Raw genomic sequence first — 16,652 nt, forward strand, 5'->3', positions numbered from 1 at the left:
CGTATATTAGTTTTAGAGGTTATATCAAGTAAATCTAACGCTTTAATATCGAAATGTGCAGTTCGTAAGTGGAAAATTTAGATTCCCAAAAGACTAAACTGGGGTGCTTCGGATGTAGAAATATCCGTTTTGCAGTTATTGCGGAGATATTTGCAATATTCGGCCAGAGTGGTGTCAATTCACGAGCAAGACGACATAAGATGGCCGCCGCTAACAGTTTTTCATAAATATCGAGAGATATAGAGCTCGAATCGAAAATTCACATCCGAAGACCCCGAGATAAGGCATGTACAAAGGCAGTGGAGTGTATTTTCAGTAGATTACTTAGTTAATTAAGACACACGGTTACTTTGTTGTGAATTGTGTATCGGAAACACCATCTCGAGCTTCCGACATTCTTCACTACTAGCGTCACAGTTCTCTTCCAACCAAAAGATGCACCACAGCGAGCTTGCCGGTAACTATAGTTACTTACAGTCGATAATACAGATCGACAAATTACATAGTTTTACACTTTCATCCAAAATATTTTGAATCAAAAGACGACTAAACATGGTTGCCACATTTCATTCCTCGCCGCAATGTTGCCATGTCGTCAAAACCGTTTCACAAACTGAGTTTCATGAAACTGATTCCTGCTTCATGAGCCCGTTCTGCCGCGCGCTAGGTTACTAGACCAGGGGAAGGTGGCGTGCGGGGCAGTCGTGAGCGGCGCGGCAGTTGCAGCAAGAACGCTCGTCGAATACTGTAAATATCTGAACAATAATAAAGAAATGGACATTTCTACATCCGAAGCACCCCAGTTTAGTCTTTTGGGAATCTAAATTTTCCACTTACGAACTGCTCACTCGAATATTGGCACGTCCATCTTACTTGATACGAACAGTTGTCACGAAGATATTCTGCCGCGCGCTAGGTTACTAGACCAGGGGAAGGTGGCGTGCGGAAGTAAAATAAATAACAGGAATGATAAAAATGATTTTTTATTTATTCAGTACCATTTAAAATTAACCCCAGAAACGTATTAACACGGGCGTGCAAAACCGGCCAAAATGTGCAGACCCGTATATATACGGTCGGCGCCGCAACTTATGTCGCTAAAATGTTCAGATTCGAATATATCCGGGCATTAAAAATAACTTAATAAAAACCAAGGAAAACATTCAATTTATTGATATTCATCGTGTAATTCTGTATTGTAAGCTGTAAAGTTAGGTTTATTTGGGATTATAAAATATGGCCTTTTAGGGTGACGCTTATAAGCATCTCTGACCTGGTAATTGTTTCTATCTATCTATATCCATTATTGCGTATCTAATTAGCGTTGGCACTTTTGTGAGTTTTGTTATGACTAATTTATTTATTACTCTCCACTTATCTCCGATCTCTTTCTATTTTTTGCTTATTCAGGAATAAAATATGCACTTTTAGGATGGCACTTATGAACATTTAGTGTATTATTCGTGAGCAAGTCGTGAAGTAAAGTAGACGTTATCAAAGTGAATTTATTCAAAGACAATTGTTTTTTATTTTTTACAAATATTATTAGTGTCAACATATAAAAACGTTTTGTTTTATGTTATACGTAAAATAGATAACAGGATTGATAAAAATGATGTTTTATTTATTCAGTACCATTTAAAATTAATAAAAGTTAACAATATATTTGTTTCCTCTCCCTCTCCCTCCTCTTCCTCCTCTGCCTCCTCTTCCTCCTCTCCCTCCTCTCCCTTGAAGTACTAAAAAGAATTCAAATATTGTTTACGAAAAGTGGGTGCCCCATTGGATCCCTCCATCGGTGTTGATTACCCATAGCTTCGGCCCTGTCGGGCAGAGAGAAGCGAGCAACGAAGCACATGGCGGCAAAACGTCGTGTACATGTTGCCGTCGAACATCTTCTCGATCTACTCGAAATGTATATCGTTCCGACACTTTTACCGGGCCGTTTCTTCTTCAGAAATGTCTACAGAATCCGATCCTGGGTAGAGTTTTCGTGCCGAACAAAAGCTTTTCGTAAAAATACAAAAATATTGCGCAGAAACTGCTCACTCTGCGACACTTTTTTAAACTTTGACATTAATTTATTGCTATTTAGGACCGAAAACAATTAATAAATTGCCTGCCACTATATTCGGGAAACTCTCCTCTATTTTTTAACACCAATTAGAACTTTCTACCGTGTGTACTTTTCATGCAATACCTCATTTGTATCGAAAATTTTGTGTTTTTACAAAAGTTCATTTATTTAAAAAACTGAGGGTGATGGAACAATTCGGTTTTCGGATTCTTGTTCAGTGAGTGAAGCTCTACAAGAATTTCATAATGACTATAGGAACCCAGAAAAAAAGTTTGATTTTGTCGGACAGTGTTATAGGAAATCAGGAAAAAAGTGATGGCGATGGAGCAATTCGTAAATAAAATAAACAGCAGATATGGTGAAAACGATCCTTTTATTAATAAAAATTAAAAATATACTTGGAACTCCCCCCTCCTCGTCCTCTTCTTCCTCCTCTTCCTCCTCTCCCTCCTCTTCCTCCACTTCCTTTTCTTTTTTCTCCCCTCTTCTGGGGGCCATATATATTTTTTTTGAGCAGCTTCTTCAGTTCTCTCTGCAACATATAAGTATATATTATTATTATTATTTGTTATTATACATATTACTATATTATATTATATATAAAAGTATTTTTCATTTACTTACATTTGCCACCACCAGGTTTGCCAGGTTTGGCCTGGCCACCCCTCTGGCCAGTTGGCCCAGAATATTTCGCCATTGGGACTGTAACATAACAGCAGAATTAGAAGTATATATATTATAAATATACATTCTGTTTTGTACACATATATTGCATATACTTACAGCCCTCCCGGACTCGTATGCGGCAGCGATTTCTCGCTGCCGCGCTAAAATAGAGTCCGGCGACTCCTCGGCATTCCCCGCTGCCGCGGTGGCTGTTGGCGGCGCGGAGGATGACTCCGCTGCCGCGGTGGCTGTTGGCGGCGCGGAGGATGTCTCCGCTGCCGCGGTCGCTCTATCCGTGGCGGAGGTTTCCTCCGCTGCTGTGTCCGTAACTTTATCCATCTCACTTGTAACTTCCATAGTTCTAAAAAAAAAAATAATATTATTTAATCAGCAACAAGCAACCAGCCGCAAATATTTCTGTTACACAACCATGGTAACGAAGCCTCTCGCATTCGTAATTGTAGCGAAACAAATGAATCATTCCAAGAATGTAAAAAATCTTATATAATAAACAGATATGTAAACTATGTATATATGGTATTATTTAAGAATACTAAATGCAAGTTAGAAATGTGCGTAAACGTTTGTAGAAATTTGTTCTAGTGATTTTAACACATTGCGGATGGGGCTCTGCGCGTTCGACACGCCCTCAAAGACCGCACATTTTCGAACGGTCCAAAAACATGCTTGGCAAGTAACAGGAAGCGGATACGCACATTTCTAATTTGCATTTAGTATTCTTAAATAATACCATATATACATAGTTTATATATCTGTTTATTATATAAGATTTTTTACATTCTTGGAATGATTTATTTGTTTCGCTACAATTACGAATGCGAGAGGCTTCGTTACCATGGTTATGTAACAGAAATTGTATGTACTTACATGCAATGTGTTCGTCACTTCCTAGTCCTACTCCTTCAAGACTTCAACGTTAAATGAAACTGCGACCCTTCGCAGCTCGAAGTTAGGCCCAGTGTCGGTCTCGGAGCCGTGTTTGTGGTGGGGGGATCTACAAAATGGGACTACATGATAGGCCAATGGTTCAAATAATGTCATTGGTTGTCTGCCAATGGTTCAAATAATATCATTGGTTGTCTGCCAATGGCAATGTCCAATGGTATCATCGCAAGCATACCCTGGTCCAAATCATGATCCCACACAACGGTTCCTTTCCCTATTTCGAATTTCCCGCTACCGCTGTTTGCAGTTCGAAAATGATTTGTTTACACTTTCGTAGACGATGAGGCTACATGTATTAGTAGTATCGTAACGTGACTCGCATTCAGCTGTTATCTGCGTTTTTACGTTGCGTTCAGTCGTGATTTGTTCTCCAAGTGATACGGTCTAGGAGTGTAAAGCGCGCGATTATTATTTCTTATAGTTTTAGATTTTTTCTATTTCATTCTATTTCATTCTACTTCATTCAATTTTATTTTATTCAATTCTATTCTTTTTGATTCTACTTTTATATTCTACTCTATTCGGCATTATTCTACTGCATTTCATTGTAAACAATAGAAACAGATAAATTTAACAATTTCAAAAGTGTAGCGAAACGATGCCAAAGGTTGTGAATTCAATGAATTGGGAGGATGTGGTTTCTTCCCAATTGCTTAGACGTATGAAGGGGGGTGCATCGAAAAAACTGACCTTGACCACACCAAGATACAGCAAAAGAAAAATTATGAAGGAGAGGTAAGTGAGCATTTTGTTTCGTTACTATGATTTCGGTAATATGTTTCGATATGGTAAGAGCAAAAGTTCTCATTACTGCTGGAAATACATTTTTTCGCTTTTTCGCTTTTGTACTTCCATTGCTCGGATTTTTATGATATTGACATATGCTGTAGTCCATACTCAATCATTAGAATGGAGTTGCAAAACAAAATCAACGGGTCGAAGTAGCTGATTAGTGTCATTTATACGTCATTTATATTTCACGTAAATTTCTGTATCATCGAAAACACTGACATCGAGATATCCCTTCCTTTTTTTGGGATTTTCGTCACGTACAAATGCTTTCCCGGTTGTATGGACGGATGTTCGTATTGTTTGACGAACAGATGGGGTCGAAAGGAAATTTTAGGATTATTGTCGTAAAGAAAGCTGATTGCCTTCGTGTGTCCCTAAAGAAAGAAATTAGAAGGCCGAGGATCTGGAACTCGTTGCTTTTACGAGCGGTCCTTGAGACCCGGCCGCGTACGGCACGCAGATGGGAAGGTTACAATTTCCGCGTCCTACAATTCATTCCCTCCCACGGTGAGGGCCCACTGCAGATATTCGCGGGCCTCGGGGCATTCGTTGAATTTTTAGGGGCTGCAGTAATCTGGTCTGCCCCGAGGCCCGCGATTCTCTAAAGGAAAAACAAACTGATCTGTGGAAAACCACGCGACAGTCCTCGGCCACTTACCCGGCAATATATATATATTTTGTCTGCGATCCAGGAAACCAAACACTATTGGGGCCTCGAGTGCCTGGTCGTGTGTATATCGTCAGTCGAAGGCGCGACACAATCGCCGCTCGCACTCAACATAATTTACGACAAACGCACAACTGTTTCTTTCTCTTAGCACGACATTGACAGTATGCATCGTTAGCCCGTCGACCGGATTTATGGCCATAGAAAACGAATTACGGTTTTCCCCAATTCATGCGACTGTCCACCGTGGGTCCTATCGGCAGACCAGACCACCCGCGGGCCACGTGAAAATATTGGAAATGCGGTCTAATTATCATAATACAAAATATTTAATTTTATTGCTTAAAACTACTGAAAATTTAAATATTCTAATTTTAAAAGTCCAATTTTAAATTAGTATTAAAATAAATTTATCCTGTTAAGTTAAATTATATTACAACAAAGTAATAAAATTGTTATGAAATACAAATCATTTAATTTTATTGATTAATATTAGTAAAAATTTAAATCTTCAATTACCATAAATCTAAACTTAATTCTTTACACGACTTTAATACTTTATACGACAATGAACCATTATTTATTTCAATTATTATTGAATACCCTAAACTAACCAATTCAATTTGATGTAGGATAAATGAATAAATATATTTAAAAGTATGAAATAATAATGTCCGTAAAAAAGAAAAGAAAAAAAAAAGATTCCAATAAAAAATGTAACAACTAACAATGCAACATAAACAACATAAACTCATCAATTCATTATTAATAACTATTATGATACATAACAGAAATATTAAATTAATTCTTTTACTTTCGAGATAATTAAAAACACTAACTTTATTTTAATTAACCCTGATACAAAAAGTACGAAAAAATCACTTTTACTTATACTAATATTACTTTCTTCTTCTACAACACACGCACACACATTTTAAAATCATTAAATTTATTCGTAAATAAATACTATAACTTATAATCATGTAATTCCCTTTTTCAAATGTATTAAATTAAGAAATCAATAATATTTATAATTTGTGCAAATAATATAATTTTCCTCATTCAGAATCCTTTCAATGTAAATGAAACACTTATTGTTAAACTAAAATTTTAATGAAAACATTGTCCCATACTTTTACAACGTTACGACTTATTCCATTTATAATGAAAGTGACGGGCAATTTGTACGGTTCACATAAATTTATTCAACTTAGATAATTATTAAAAGTTACCATCGAGATAACTGCAGCCCCTAAAAGTTCTTAAAATTAACGAACAACAGCAGTTCAACCGTTGGTGCTGGCGCACTGAATTTACCATTATTTAATTTATATTTCTTATTCAAACTTTCATGTAATATTAAAAATTAATCTCTACTTTTCACTCGTATGAAAAATATTTAAATTTTTAGATGAATTCATAAATGGTATGTATGAAAAATATTTTGCAGCCAATTTTTTGGCCGCAATTAAAATAATATATATATTCTCACTCCAACAAAGCAAATTAATTCATAATTAACAGTTCAATATAATTCAATCAAATAAACCTAAGTAAAATAAATTATATTATTACAATCGTAACTGTATATTAGAAATCAAATTCAATTATTCAATTAGATAATTTCATATCTCTCGATCCGAAATCAAAATAAAAATTATATTCAACTCAATTATAAATTAATCCCACATATAAGTCTAAGCTCTAATATATAATATTATATTTTTTAAATAATAGATACGTACAATAAATTTTGATTGAGCTTAGATTTGTGCTACATCATTACTGAACTCCAATGGCGCATTAATATTATTTTACTTCGTGATAGTCAGAGATAACCACAGCTTGCAACCGGGTTGAAATTTTGCGCTGCTAGGTTTTTGTTGACCGGTGGGCCGTATTGCTATGCAACAAATCGTTGCTACTTGTATTGTCATCGTTATCATTTGCAAGTGTTCAATTAAAATGGAAAGATTGAACGGCTTACTCCAGGTTATGATTCGAAATGGTTGCAACGGCACAGTGACTGGCTCACATTATTTAATTAATAATATCAATCTATTTAGATCGAACGGTATAGTACTCATTTGAAAAACCTTTATTTTTGTTTGTATATTTTGCATTTATAGAACTCAACAAGCTGCAGCGGCAAGGAAGATGCGCACCGAGAAGATCGAAGCAGCGGAGGTCAGTCAAGAAATGCCCCATTTCATCATCGAGGCAGGAACGCAAGAGCAATCACGTGCACAGCCAATCATCGAGGAAGGATTAACCATTACGGACTTCCGGTTCGTGGTAGAGCAGGTACTACTGATAGGGTACCACTCGGCAACGTTCGAATGCACCACGTAACATTTGCAAGTGATCGGGATGAAGCGCTCGGGATTGTTAGCAACGATAACTCTGAAGTGCAAGATGTGCCAATATGAAGCGGAAGTGCACAGTCAAACGGCAGACAACAAAACAATGGACTTGAATTATACTACGACCCTCGCTACAATCACTTCTGGAGGTGGTTACGCAAAGATGGAAGAAATGTTTGCAACAATGAACATTCCATACATATCAAGGATGGAATATCGAAGACGTCATGACGACATTGTTGAAGATTTGTTAAGTCTTGCTGAAGCAGAAATGCTAGCAGCGGCAGAAGAGGAGAAACAATTAGCCGTCCGAAGAGGCGACGTTTCAGTTTCCGGTATCCCTTTCATCCCCATCGTGGCTGACGGCAGCTGGATGAAGAGATCGTACCATACTGGAAGGTATGACTCCTTGTCCGGTATTGGTGCAATAGCGGGATACCACATTTCAGCGAAGGAAATTTAAAAAAGATCTTAGCTCGCGAGTCATTAGATTCGCTCGAGCGTACCCACGCAATGTCGGGTTGCACACTTAGTGTGCGAATTTTTCCTTGCATGTTGCAGATGATGTTCACGCGGATCGGCAGTGAGGTGTGCTTGCGATGCTACCATTGACAGCGCCAATGCGGTTGAGGGAACGACCGACAATGTTCTGGCCAGAAGGAAAGAAATCGCTCTGGCATTCAACGCCGGGAAAACTGTAGGTATATGCAATATATATGTACGATGAAATGCTTATTCATAATGTATGTACTTCTAATTCCACGTCTATGTTACAGGCAAGTATGAAGACAGTTCTGGCTAAATTGGCTCGGTTGGCGGAAACCACCTTCCATTTGACCGGAGGGAGAGAAGTCGCTCTGGCATTCAACGCCGGGAAAACTGTAGGTATATGCAATATATATGTACGATGAAATGCTTATTCATAATATATATACTTCTAATTCTGCTGTTATGTTACAGTCCCAATGGCGAAATATTCTGGGCCAACTGGCCAGAGGGGTGGCCAGGCCAAACCTGGCAAACCTTGTAGCGGCGAATGTAAGTAAATGAAAAATACTTTTATATATAATATAATATAATATAATATAGTAATATGTATAATAACAAATAATAATAATAATATATACTTATACGTTTCAGAGAGAGCTGAAGAAGCTCCTGAAAAAAACCATGTATGGCCCCCAGAAGAGGGGGGAAAAAAGAAAAGGAAGAGGAGGGAGAGGAGGAAGAGGAGGCAGAGGAGGAAGAGGAGGGAGAGGGAGAGGAAACAAATATATTGTTAACTTTTATTAATTTTAAATGGTACTGAATAAATAAAACATCATTTTTATCAATCCTGTTATCTATTTTACGTATAACATAAAACAAAACGTTTTTATATGTTGACACTAATAATATTTGTAAAAAATAAAAAACAATTGTCTTTGAATAAATTCACTTTGATAACGTCTACTTTACTTCACGACTTGCTCACGAATAATACACTAAATGTTCATAAGTGCCATCCTAAAAGTGCATATTTTATTCCTGAATAAGCAAAAAATAGAAAGAGATCGGAGATAAGTGGAGAGTAATAAATAAATTAGTCATAACAAAACTCACAAAAGTGCCAACGCTAATTAGATACGCAATAATGGATATAGATAGATAGAAACAATTACCAGGTCAGAGATGCTTATAAGTGTCACCCTAAAAGGCCATATTTTATAATCCCAAATAAACAAACTTTACAGCTTACAATACAGAATTACACGATGAATATCAATAAATTGAATGTTTTCCTTGGTTTTTATTAAGTTATTTTTAATGCCCGGATATATTCGAATCTGAACATTTTAGCGACATAAGTTGCGACGCCGACCGTATATATACGGGTCTGCACATTTTGGCCGGTTTTGCACGCCCGTGTTAATACGTTTCTGGGGTTAATTTTAAATGGTACTGAATAAATAAAAAATCATTTTTATCATTCCTGTTATTTATTTTACTTCCGCACGCCACCTTCCCCTGGTCTAGTAACCTAGCGCGCGGCAGAATATCTTCGTGACAACTGTTCGTATCAAGTAAGATGGACGTGTCAATATTCGAGTGAGCAGTTCGGGAGTTGGATATTTCGATTCAGAAAAGTCTAAGCTGGGGGGCTTCGGTTGTAGAAATGTCCATTTCTTTATTATTGTTCAGATATTTACAGTATTCGACGAGCGTTCTTGCTGCAACTGCCGCGCCGCTCACGACTGCCCCGCACGCCACCTTCCCCTGGTCTAGTAACCTAGCGCGCGGCAGAACGGGCTCATGAAGCAGGAATCAGTTTCATGAAACTCAGTTTGTGAAACGGTTTTGACGACATGGCAACATTGCGGCGAGGAATGAAATGTGGCAACCATGTTTAGTCGCTATCCTTCTCTTTTAGCTTGCTTTCTCTCTTCCGTTACATTTTTACAGATACCCGTGATCACAGAAACATATGCGTGTGCCACCTGCCGGTCGAAAATATTTCTAATTTGGTTTGTCTAATGTCCGTTCGCACAACTGCAGCGCCACGATCCGTTACGGCCTCGGTGCGCGCCCCCTTAAGTGTCACCCCGTAAACCCATATTTCGTCACATTTTGTCGGTAACTCTGTCCTTTACCTTTATCTCCTCGCTAGGGAATCTAGTCCATTAAAATAACTACAGACGAGTTCGTCTGTGAAATATGTAGCCACTTGTGACTTGGTATTGTAACCAAAGATGGTGCCAAAGGTATCTTCCGTTACTCCAATTTAAAAAGAATATACTAAAAATTTTTTAATAATTAAACATTATTTTTACAGTAACTACCATTTTACAAATAGAAAATTATGAAGAAACCATTTCATCCCAATTCTCGAGATTTTCTTCTACTTTATGATGCTGCGAAATTTTGCTAAGCAACTGAGAATGTAAACATTAAGTGTATTTTAATGAAGAGAATGATAAACAGTATTTTCCACTCAGTGTTTGTTTCTCGTGTCAAATAGCTGAATATATATATTATTAGATTAATATGACCAGTCAAGATATTGATTTTATCAAAGGATACACACAACATGCAGAAAGCAAGGCAGGACAAAATTTTGAACTCCACTGTGTGTATCCTACCCTAAACAAGTTAGAAGAGACCAATGTACTTGTTAAAACTACAAAAGAAGATCCTAGAAAATTGAATAAAGAGTTTATGTTAGCAGAGGATGGTTTATATATTCTTGATAGTCCTTTTATTTACAGTGATATGGACCTAGAACTTGATCGTATTCGAGTTTTAGAATACAATACCAACAAACAGTTCTCTGGGAAGCTGGTAGAAATTGTAATCCGTGAAGTCACTATCAATACCTTAAGAGATCAATCGGACACAATAGATCTTACATCCGTCCATTTGTTATTCAAGAACAAAACTATCTGCAAAGCTAATAAGCCGTTCAACAGAAAATTGCATAAAATATTGATTAAAAACTCAGAATGCCATAATTTTTCTATACAAGTGCATGCCAAAGGTGGACGATCCAGTACGTTACCATTACCATTGCCCAAACGAAACGTTGAAAACAATAAAGTTGAAATAGATTTTGCGATTGGCGATAACTTTGGCAGAGTACATGGTGGAACAGTTACTTGTACAATTACGCTAAGTAGTTATGGTGCAAAAGATCAGAAGTCACACACAACATACTTATACAAATTGAGTAATGATCCAAATGATCCACAGAATAGCCTGTCTTTATTAAGACCATCTAAACCTATTTGTAAAAAGCAGGTCAACTATTTTTTATTGGAGTATCCAGCATTGACTTTTGAAGTCAATGGAGAAGCTGCTGTGTCTACAAAAGTTAAAGTAGATGAAGCAAAGTCTCCAGATATAGTTGTAATGGAGCAACCAGCATTTTCTTTATTCGATATTTCTATCATGGATCTATTTCAAATTAAGAGATCACTGGAACCATCATCAAGCACCCGGAGACATCAAGCAATGGGAAAAACAATTTTAACTGTTAATGTCTTACGTGGAATAGAAGTACCAATTAGAGAGGAGTCTGCACTTGTTCAACCATTTGTGGAAGTCGAATGGGGCAATACTGTGCAGACTACGGTGATAGCAGAGGGACCTGCTCCTCTCTGGCAACAGACAATGCACTTCGAATTACCAAAGCAGAATGATGAAGACTGTATAAAATTTCGCTTGTATGATCAACATCCTGTCTGGGGTCAGCAATGGCTTGGAGAATCCAGAATTCCTCTGGAGCATTACAAAAATTATCAAGAATTAGAACGATGGATCACATTATCTCCTCTGTTTAGTCCATTGTTATTGTTTGGATATGTGCAAGCCAGTCCTGGCCAATCGTACACTCGTATTTATGTCTTAATTAAAATGGAATACCCAAGTAGCAAGTCCATTGAGAGTACTACCATGCAGATGATACTCAAAGGGATTCCAAGATGTCTTGTTACACCATATAAAATCAATGATTTTGAAAATGCAAAAGATGTTGCAAGATTGGTGATGCTTTTGCCATCATTGCCAATACATTATGGACCAGTAACTCCACGTCAAGCATTGAATATAAAGAAAGTGGATCACTATGGAAGAGCAGCTTTGCTGGGTACATTGTTGCAAGGATTAGGTTTGCAGACATACGTTTTGCTAGGTGTGTGTACTATGTGTTACTATGTACTATGGAAATTGCTAGATAATAGTGACCACAAGAAGCCTAACTGTTTATTTTTCTTCTATAGGTTCATCGCAAATAAGCAAATGGACAGCATTCGTTTTATGTGTCAGTGAGAATGGAATCTACACTTTATGGGACCCAGAAACGGGAAATTACCATAAAATGGACGACAGTCATTGCCCCTTGATGAAAGTGTCTCGTTTGATAAATCACTGTGGTGTTAGTATAATAGTCCACTACAGTTTTATTTAATACAGCATGCATTTTTTTCTTCTTAAAAATAACATGAAATCCAACTCCACAGATATGGGAAAATTTACAAAAGTCGGTACTACCCCACAACATCAGGTATGATGTGAAATCAAGCAAAGATTGGCGACCAATTGAAATACTGTCAATGAAGACCGACCATACAGTACAAGTACTTGAGTTAAGTATCACAGAGGAGGAAATGAAACAATTTAAGAAAAATGCTGCAGAGATAGAACAGCATTTAAAAGATCAATTGTCCGAATGGCGCAGTATAATTGGACTAACGACAATATTTAATCGACATGCAATGACTGTTCTGAGGAATTTTATTTCTAAAATAAAGCCTTCCTCAGAACCGCAGTTGGACAAGAGGGATTTAAAACAACTGCACAGAGCTTATCACATTCATGGTTTTGTGCTCAACAGACGTGATACCAGCAAAAGTGAATTAGCCGAACAATTGAATGCAACCAAGATTCATAACATTTCTGGACCAATTGAGTTTGCTTTGGTGTGCCACATAGAGCCTTATGTTGGCAAAATTTGTTCGATGTGGCTAGCTCTGATAGTTCTGAGAAGCCGGGATTGATTTTACTTGATACACTAGTATATGTCAGTGTATTCGTTTATTAGATATTTGTATACTCCATTAAAATGAACGTTACAATGCATACAAAGGAGTATAAATAACTAGTGTTTATCACAAAGAATTTTTGCGAAAAGTACTGCATCTGATACAAATCACTAAATATAATACACGCCCTCGTTAAAATCTCGCATATAAAAAGATATCGTGTGGAAAACACTTTGGAAACTATATATTAGAGTCCTACGATTTTTCATCAGTAATATTCCATTGACATTGAATGGTAACGTTCTCAATAAAAAAGTACAAAGTCTCGGTAACAAATCTAGTCAAGGAGACTAAGGTGTTATACAAGAGTCTGGTTCTCTTAATATCGAATAATGTATTATGTTATTTGTATACGGAATCAAAAATTTGTGGTGTTATTGTACCATGAAATTGTAGAAAAGCTTAGTGTATAAATTCAATATTCGTTTAGTGAAAAATTCATGCCTCATTTCTCTGAAGTACTCGAATTGCTGGACCTAGATCATTATGCATTTATAACGTCCAAGAATTTGTGAAACTATGGGAAATCGTGAATATTACAGAAACCAACGGAATTTTTATTTTATTGTTGCAACAAGGTGAAAGAAATTTTTCTTCAACTCTGATATTTATAGGATATGAAACTATCAAAATTGGAGTCTGCATAACGATCCACAGTCTACTAATTATTACACAGTTCTATTTTTCATAAAAATTGTAGAGAAGACATGTCTATACATTGTAAAAATTTTTAGTCCGATTTCGGTATACGCATAATTATGTTATAATAGATACATCGAGTGATTGGAAGGATTTGATGAACAAAAACTGTGGTGGTGAACATATTGTTGTACATTTCGTTACGCACACTGCATTGCGTAGCAATGCGCTGTTTGTCATAACAATTGTAATATTTTTTACATGCCGCGCAATGATTCAAACGGGAAAGAAAAATAATCTTTTAACACAGTAAAATAATAGAAGCATCAAAATCAGTAAGTATTCTCTATACAAATTCCACTTAACGTAGTTTTTACAATTGCTGTGTATCGGCTCGAAACCGGATGTAAAAATTTTTGCATTCTTCTAAAAATTGACAATTGTATCGTTTCTGTTTGTGCGTTATTCTTAGTCTCTGCGTTCTCAGAAATTGTTACAATTTAAACAAATACGCGCAAATGTTCCATTCATTCACAATGTGTATTTATTGTGTGTGTGCGTGTACGTGTATGTGTATAAAATCGTCGAAAAATGTTTCTTCGTGTAAACGTTCGTGTAATCTATACAATACAAACGAAACATTCTCCGGAATATATAAAACAGTCGCGTATAATATAAATAAACAAATTTTCGTGGTAAACTAACAGCGAATCTTGCTTTTATTTTCTACAAATGCCTAGTAAATAATATTTATTAAATAATCCTCCCTTATAAATACAATGTTAGGCATGTATCTGCAAAATGCAAATTGTTTTTCGTTCACAAAACGTGTACACCATAATCTATGGTTTTTGACGTATCAGAATCCGAGATTCTTCTTTCTTTTAAAACGATCGATCGCGAAGTACAGTTGATCACAGGAATATTGTCCTAATGACGTTCGATCTTTTCCGAAAATTTCGGGGCAGTGTATTTATTGGAGAATTCCACAAAATGGTATATAAAACGAGGAAGAGCGAAAGATATTATTTATGAAAGATCGAAGCAATGAATTTTTGCGTGGATTAAAATATCGCACAATATGAATAATTTTGCACGATATTGATCATTTGCAAAAAGGTTTGGTAGTTCTGCAAAAAATTGATCATTTTCCACAGAATTGGTTAAATATGCATAAAATCGACGGTTTTGCAGAAAACTGATAATGTTGCTCGAAAATACATAATTTTCTTTTGGAAAACTTCCACGTATTTCGTGAACAACCATATCTCTACGTAACGATACGATATTCTACCTAGACGACCAATGTGCGACTACATGCAGGGTGTCCAGTAAACATGAGGGCCGCGTGAATGTTTTCACGAGAAACACGAGTCATAAACGTCTCATCGAACAACTTATTAATTCGTCTGCCTATTGCTCGCTAATTCTACTTCTACTATACGTTCACACCACACCACGGTATTATTTAGTTTCCATTGTCCTCGATATATTTGAATTCTCATTAAACCACGAATTACACTATAACTTTGAACCCCGGAGATTTCAACGACAGCTTTTAGTTCCCAGCATACACCAGATTACCGCGAGAGATAGTATAGATAAAGAAAAACTGAACACGGTAACGTCCGATCGCCTTGTTTTCGTTTCTTATTTGCTTTCACGTGCGCCGAAGAGACGACTAAATAAATAAATAAATAGAAAAAGAATTGAATAACATCGCATCCCTCTTAATATAAACGATAAACAGACCTAAATTTCCTCGGAGAAGAAGGCTCTTACGAAGTTCTCTGAATTTGTGAAAACAGTTTGTTTGTAGTATTGGACACCCTGCAGAACTTCACTGTAATTGCCTTTGACTCGACGATCCGTTGCCACAATCTTTTTACAAGACAGATCCTCACCGTCGGCCACGAAAAAGATCGCTTACATTTAAGCTTACACTTACGCGACATTATCGTATTCGATCGAACGGGCGATCACGTAACTCCTATTGACGACTATAACTTCTATACAGGGTGTTTCGGAAGTCATTCTACCTTGGCTGTCCATTGAAATCGCTACGCGCGAAAGCGTCGCGTTCTTTCGATACAGTATTTCCTCCGTAGCGTCGCGTCTCTGGCCACCGCTTCCCCTCGCGACACAATCCGAAACGACAGCAAAACGGCGGCCAATAGGTGCGAAAATAATATAAAATAAATTGTCACTGTTTCCGAGCGTCTCGCTGTGTCTAATTACGCGACGTTATGGGAGGAATAAATGAAGTAGCAATTAGACCTCCGTTTCGATGATTTTAACACGTTCCCCTACATGCGTTCCTCTTAATCGTAATTTCAACCGAGTGTTTGTTAACCTCTCGAACGCCAATGGGATTAACGCGACTTTTGTTTTCGATTCAATTTTGTTGCAGTGGTCGTAACGTGACAACGTCAATAACTGAACTTCCGATTCAAACGTTTCGGTGCTGCGAAGCCGGAAGTCACGCAAGAAAACGTATTAGCGAAGCCACGGAATACCAGAATCGAAAGTCCTGCCAGAACCTTCGATACCTTTGCCCCCGAGATCTTAAGGTCTAAGACTTAGATCTACTTACGAACAATGTTACAACTTCTTCAAGTAGATTTCTCGATTCTTTAGACTGGCATTCTGGAAAAGGAGACTGAACGGACACTTCATTTCAGAAATTCGAAACGTTAGAAAACCGTTCGGTTTAAATGGTTCCAGCTAAACTGGTAAGTTTCGATCCTGCGTACGCACGCGCGCACGTGTACGTATGTATGTAACGCACGTGCATTCGAATAAATTATTTTGGATCTGTATTCATTGTTGACGCATGCGCACCGGAAACCGGTTATCGAACAACGCGGAGTTTCGCTTTTTGTGTCCCGTGAATCTATAACGTAAAG

General features: G+C 37.1%; 3 protein-coding genes across 8 annotated transcripts; 2 read left to right on the plus strand and 1 right to left on the minus strand.

Moving 5' to 3' along the window:
• Window positions 1-2,431: 2,431 nt before the first annotated feature.
• LOC143260036 (uncharacterized) lies at window positions 2,432-16,553 on the minus strand. The gene is made up of 5 exons (XM_076524594.1): window positions 16,340-16,553; window positions 3,632-3,758; window positions 2,861-3,104; window positions 2,702-2,779; window positions 2,432-2,609 (listed from the first exon to the last, which is right to left on the minus strand). Exons 3-5 carry the CDS (start codon window positions 3,098-3,100, stop codon window positions 2,454-2,456), a joined length of 474 nt encoding a protein of 157 aa, XP_076380709.1. The 5' UTR covers window positions 3,101-3,104; window positions 3,632-3,758; window positions 16,340-16,553; the 3' UTR covers window positions 2,432-2,453.
• Window positions 3,908-8,988, plus strand: LOC143260037 (uncharacterized). 5 transcript variants are annotated; one of them, XM_076524599.1, is made up of 6 exons: window positions 3,908-4,444; window positions 7,298-7,930; window positions 8,007-8,228; window positions 8,308-8,412; window positions 8,492-8,569; window positions 8,672-8,988. In XM_076524599.1, the coding sequence occupies exons 2-3, from the start codon at window positions 7,539-7,541 to the stop codon at window positions 8,062-8,064; spliced, it is 450 nt and encodes a 149-aa protein (XP_076380714.1). In that variant the 5' UTR covers window positions 3,908-4,444; window positions 7,298-7,538; the 3' UTR covers window positions 8,065-8,228; window positions 8,308-8,412; window positions 8,492-8,569; window positions 8,672-8,988. The 5 variants fall into 5 exon arrangements, with proteins under 5 accessions (XP_076380714.1, XP_076380711.1, XP_076380712.1 ...); XM_076524600.1 differs by having other exon boundaries at window positions 3,939-4,444; window positions 8,093-8,228; XM_076524596.1 differs by having other exon boundaries at window positions 3,928-4,444; window positions 7,298-8,232.
• Window positions 10,138-14,450, plus strand: LOC117227909 (coiled-coil and C2 domain-containing protein 2A). 2 transcript variants are annotated; one of them, XM_033483452.2, is made up of 4 exons: window positions 10,138-10,272; window positions 10,344-12,197; window positions 12,286-12,440; window positions 12,526-14,450. In XM_033483452.2, the coding sequence occupies exons 2-4, from the start codon at window positions 10,556-10,558 to the stop codon at window positions 13,060-13,062; spliced, it is 2,334 nt and encodes a 777-aa protein (XP_033339343.2). In that variant the 5' UTR covers window positions 10,138-10,272; window positions 10,344-10,555; the 3' UTR covers window positions 13,063-14,450. The 2 variants fall into 2 exon arrangements, with proteins under 2 accessions (XP_033339343.2, XP_076380708.1); XM_076524593.1 differs by lacking the exon at window positions 10,138-10,272 and having other exon boundaries at window positions 10,273-12,197.
• Window positions 16,554-16,652: the final 99 nt, after the last annotated feature.

The sequence above is a fragment of the Megalopta genalis genome, chromosome 9 (assembly GCF_051020955.1).
Source record: "Megalopta genalis isolate 19385.01 chromosome 9, iyMegGena1_principal, whole genome shotgun sequence".
Taxonomy (NCBI): Eukaryota; Metazoa; Arthropoda; class Insecta; order Hymenoptera; family Halictidae; genus Megalopta; species Megalopta genalis.

What these genes read in the sequence shown, in the direction of transcription:
- LOC143260036 (XM_076524594.1), bottom strand. Translation starts at nt 3,100, where the DNA reads ATGGAAGTTACAAGTGAGATGGATAAAGTTACGGACACAGCAGCGGAG. An exon ending in CATACGAGTCCGGGAGGGCT is followed by an intron (nt 2,780 to 2,860) that starts GTAAGTATATGC and finishes GTTATGTTACAG; the next exon opens with TCCCAATGGCGAAATATTCT. An exon ending in CAAACCTGGTGGTGGCAAAT is followed by an intron (nt 2,610 to 2,701) that starts GTAAGTAAATGA and finishes TATATGTTGCAG; the next exon opens with AGAGAACTGAAGAAGCTGCT.
- LOC143260037 (XM_076524596.1), top strand. Translation starts at nt 7,539, where the DNA reads ATGAAGCGCTCGGGATTGTTAGCAACGATAACTCTGAAGTGCAAGATG.
- LOC117227909 (XM_033483452.2), top strand. Translation starts at nt 10,556, where the DNA reads ATGACCAGTCAAGATATTGATTTTATCAAAGGATACACACAACATGCA. An exon ending in GCAGACATACGTTTTGCTAG is followed by an intron (nt 12,198 to 12,285) that starts GTGTGTGTACTA and finishes TTTCTTCTATAG; the next exon opens with GTTCATCGCAAATAAGCAAA. An exon ending in GTTTGATAAATCACTGTGGT is followed by an intron (nt 12,441 to 12,525) that starts GTTAGTATAATA and finishes CCAACTCCACAG; the next exon opens with ATATGGGAAAATTTACAAAA.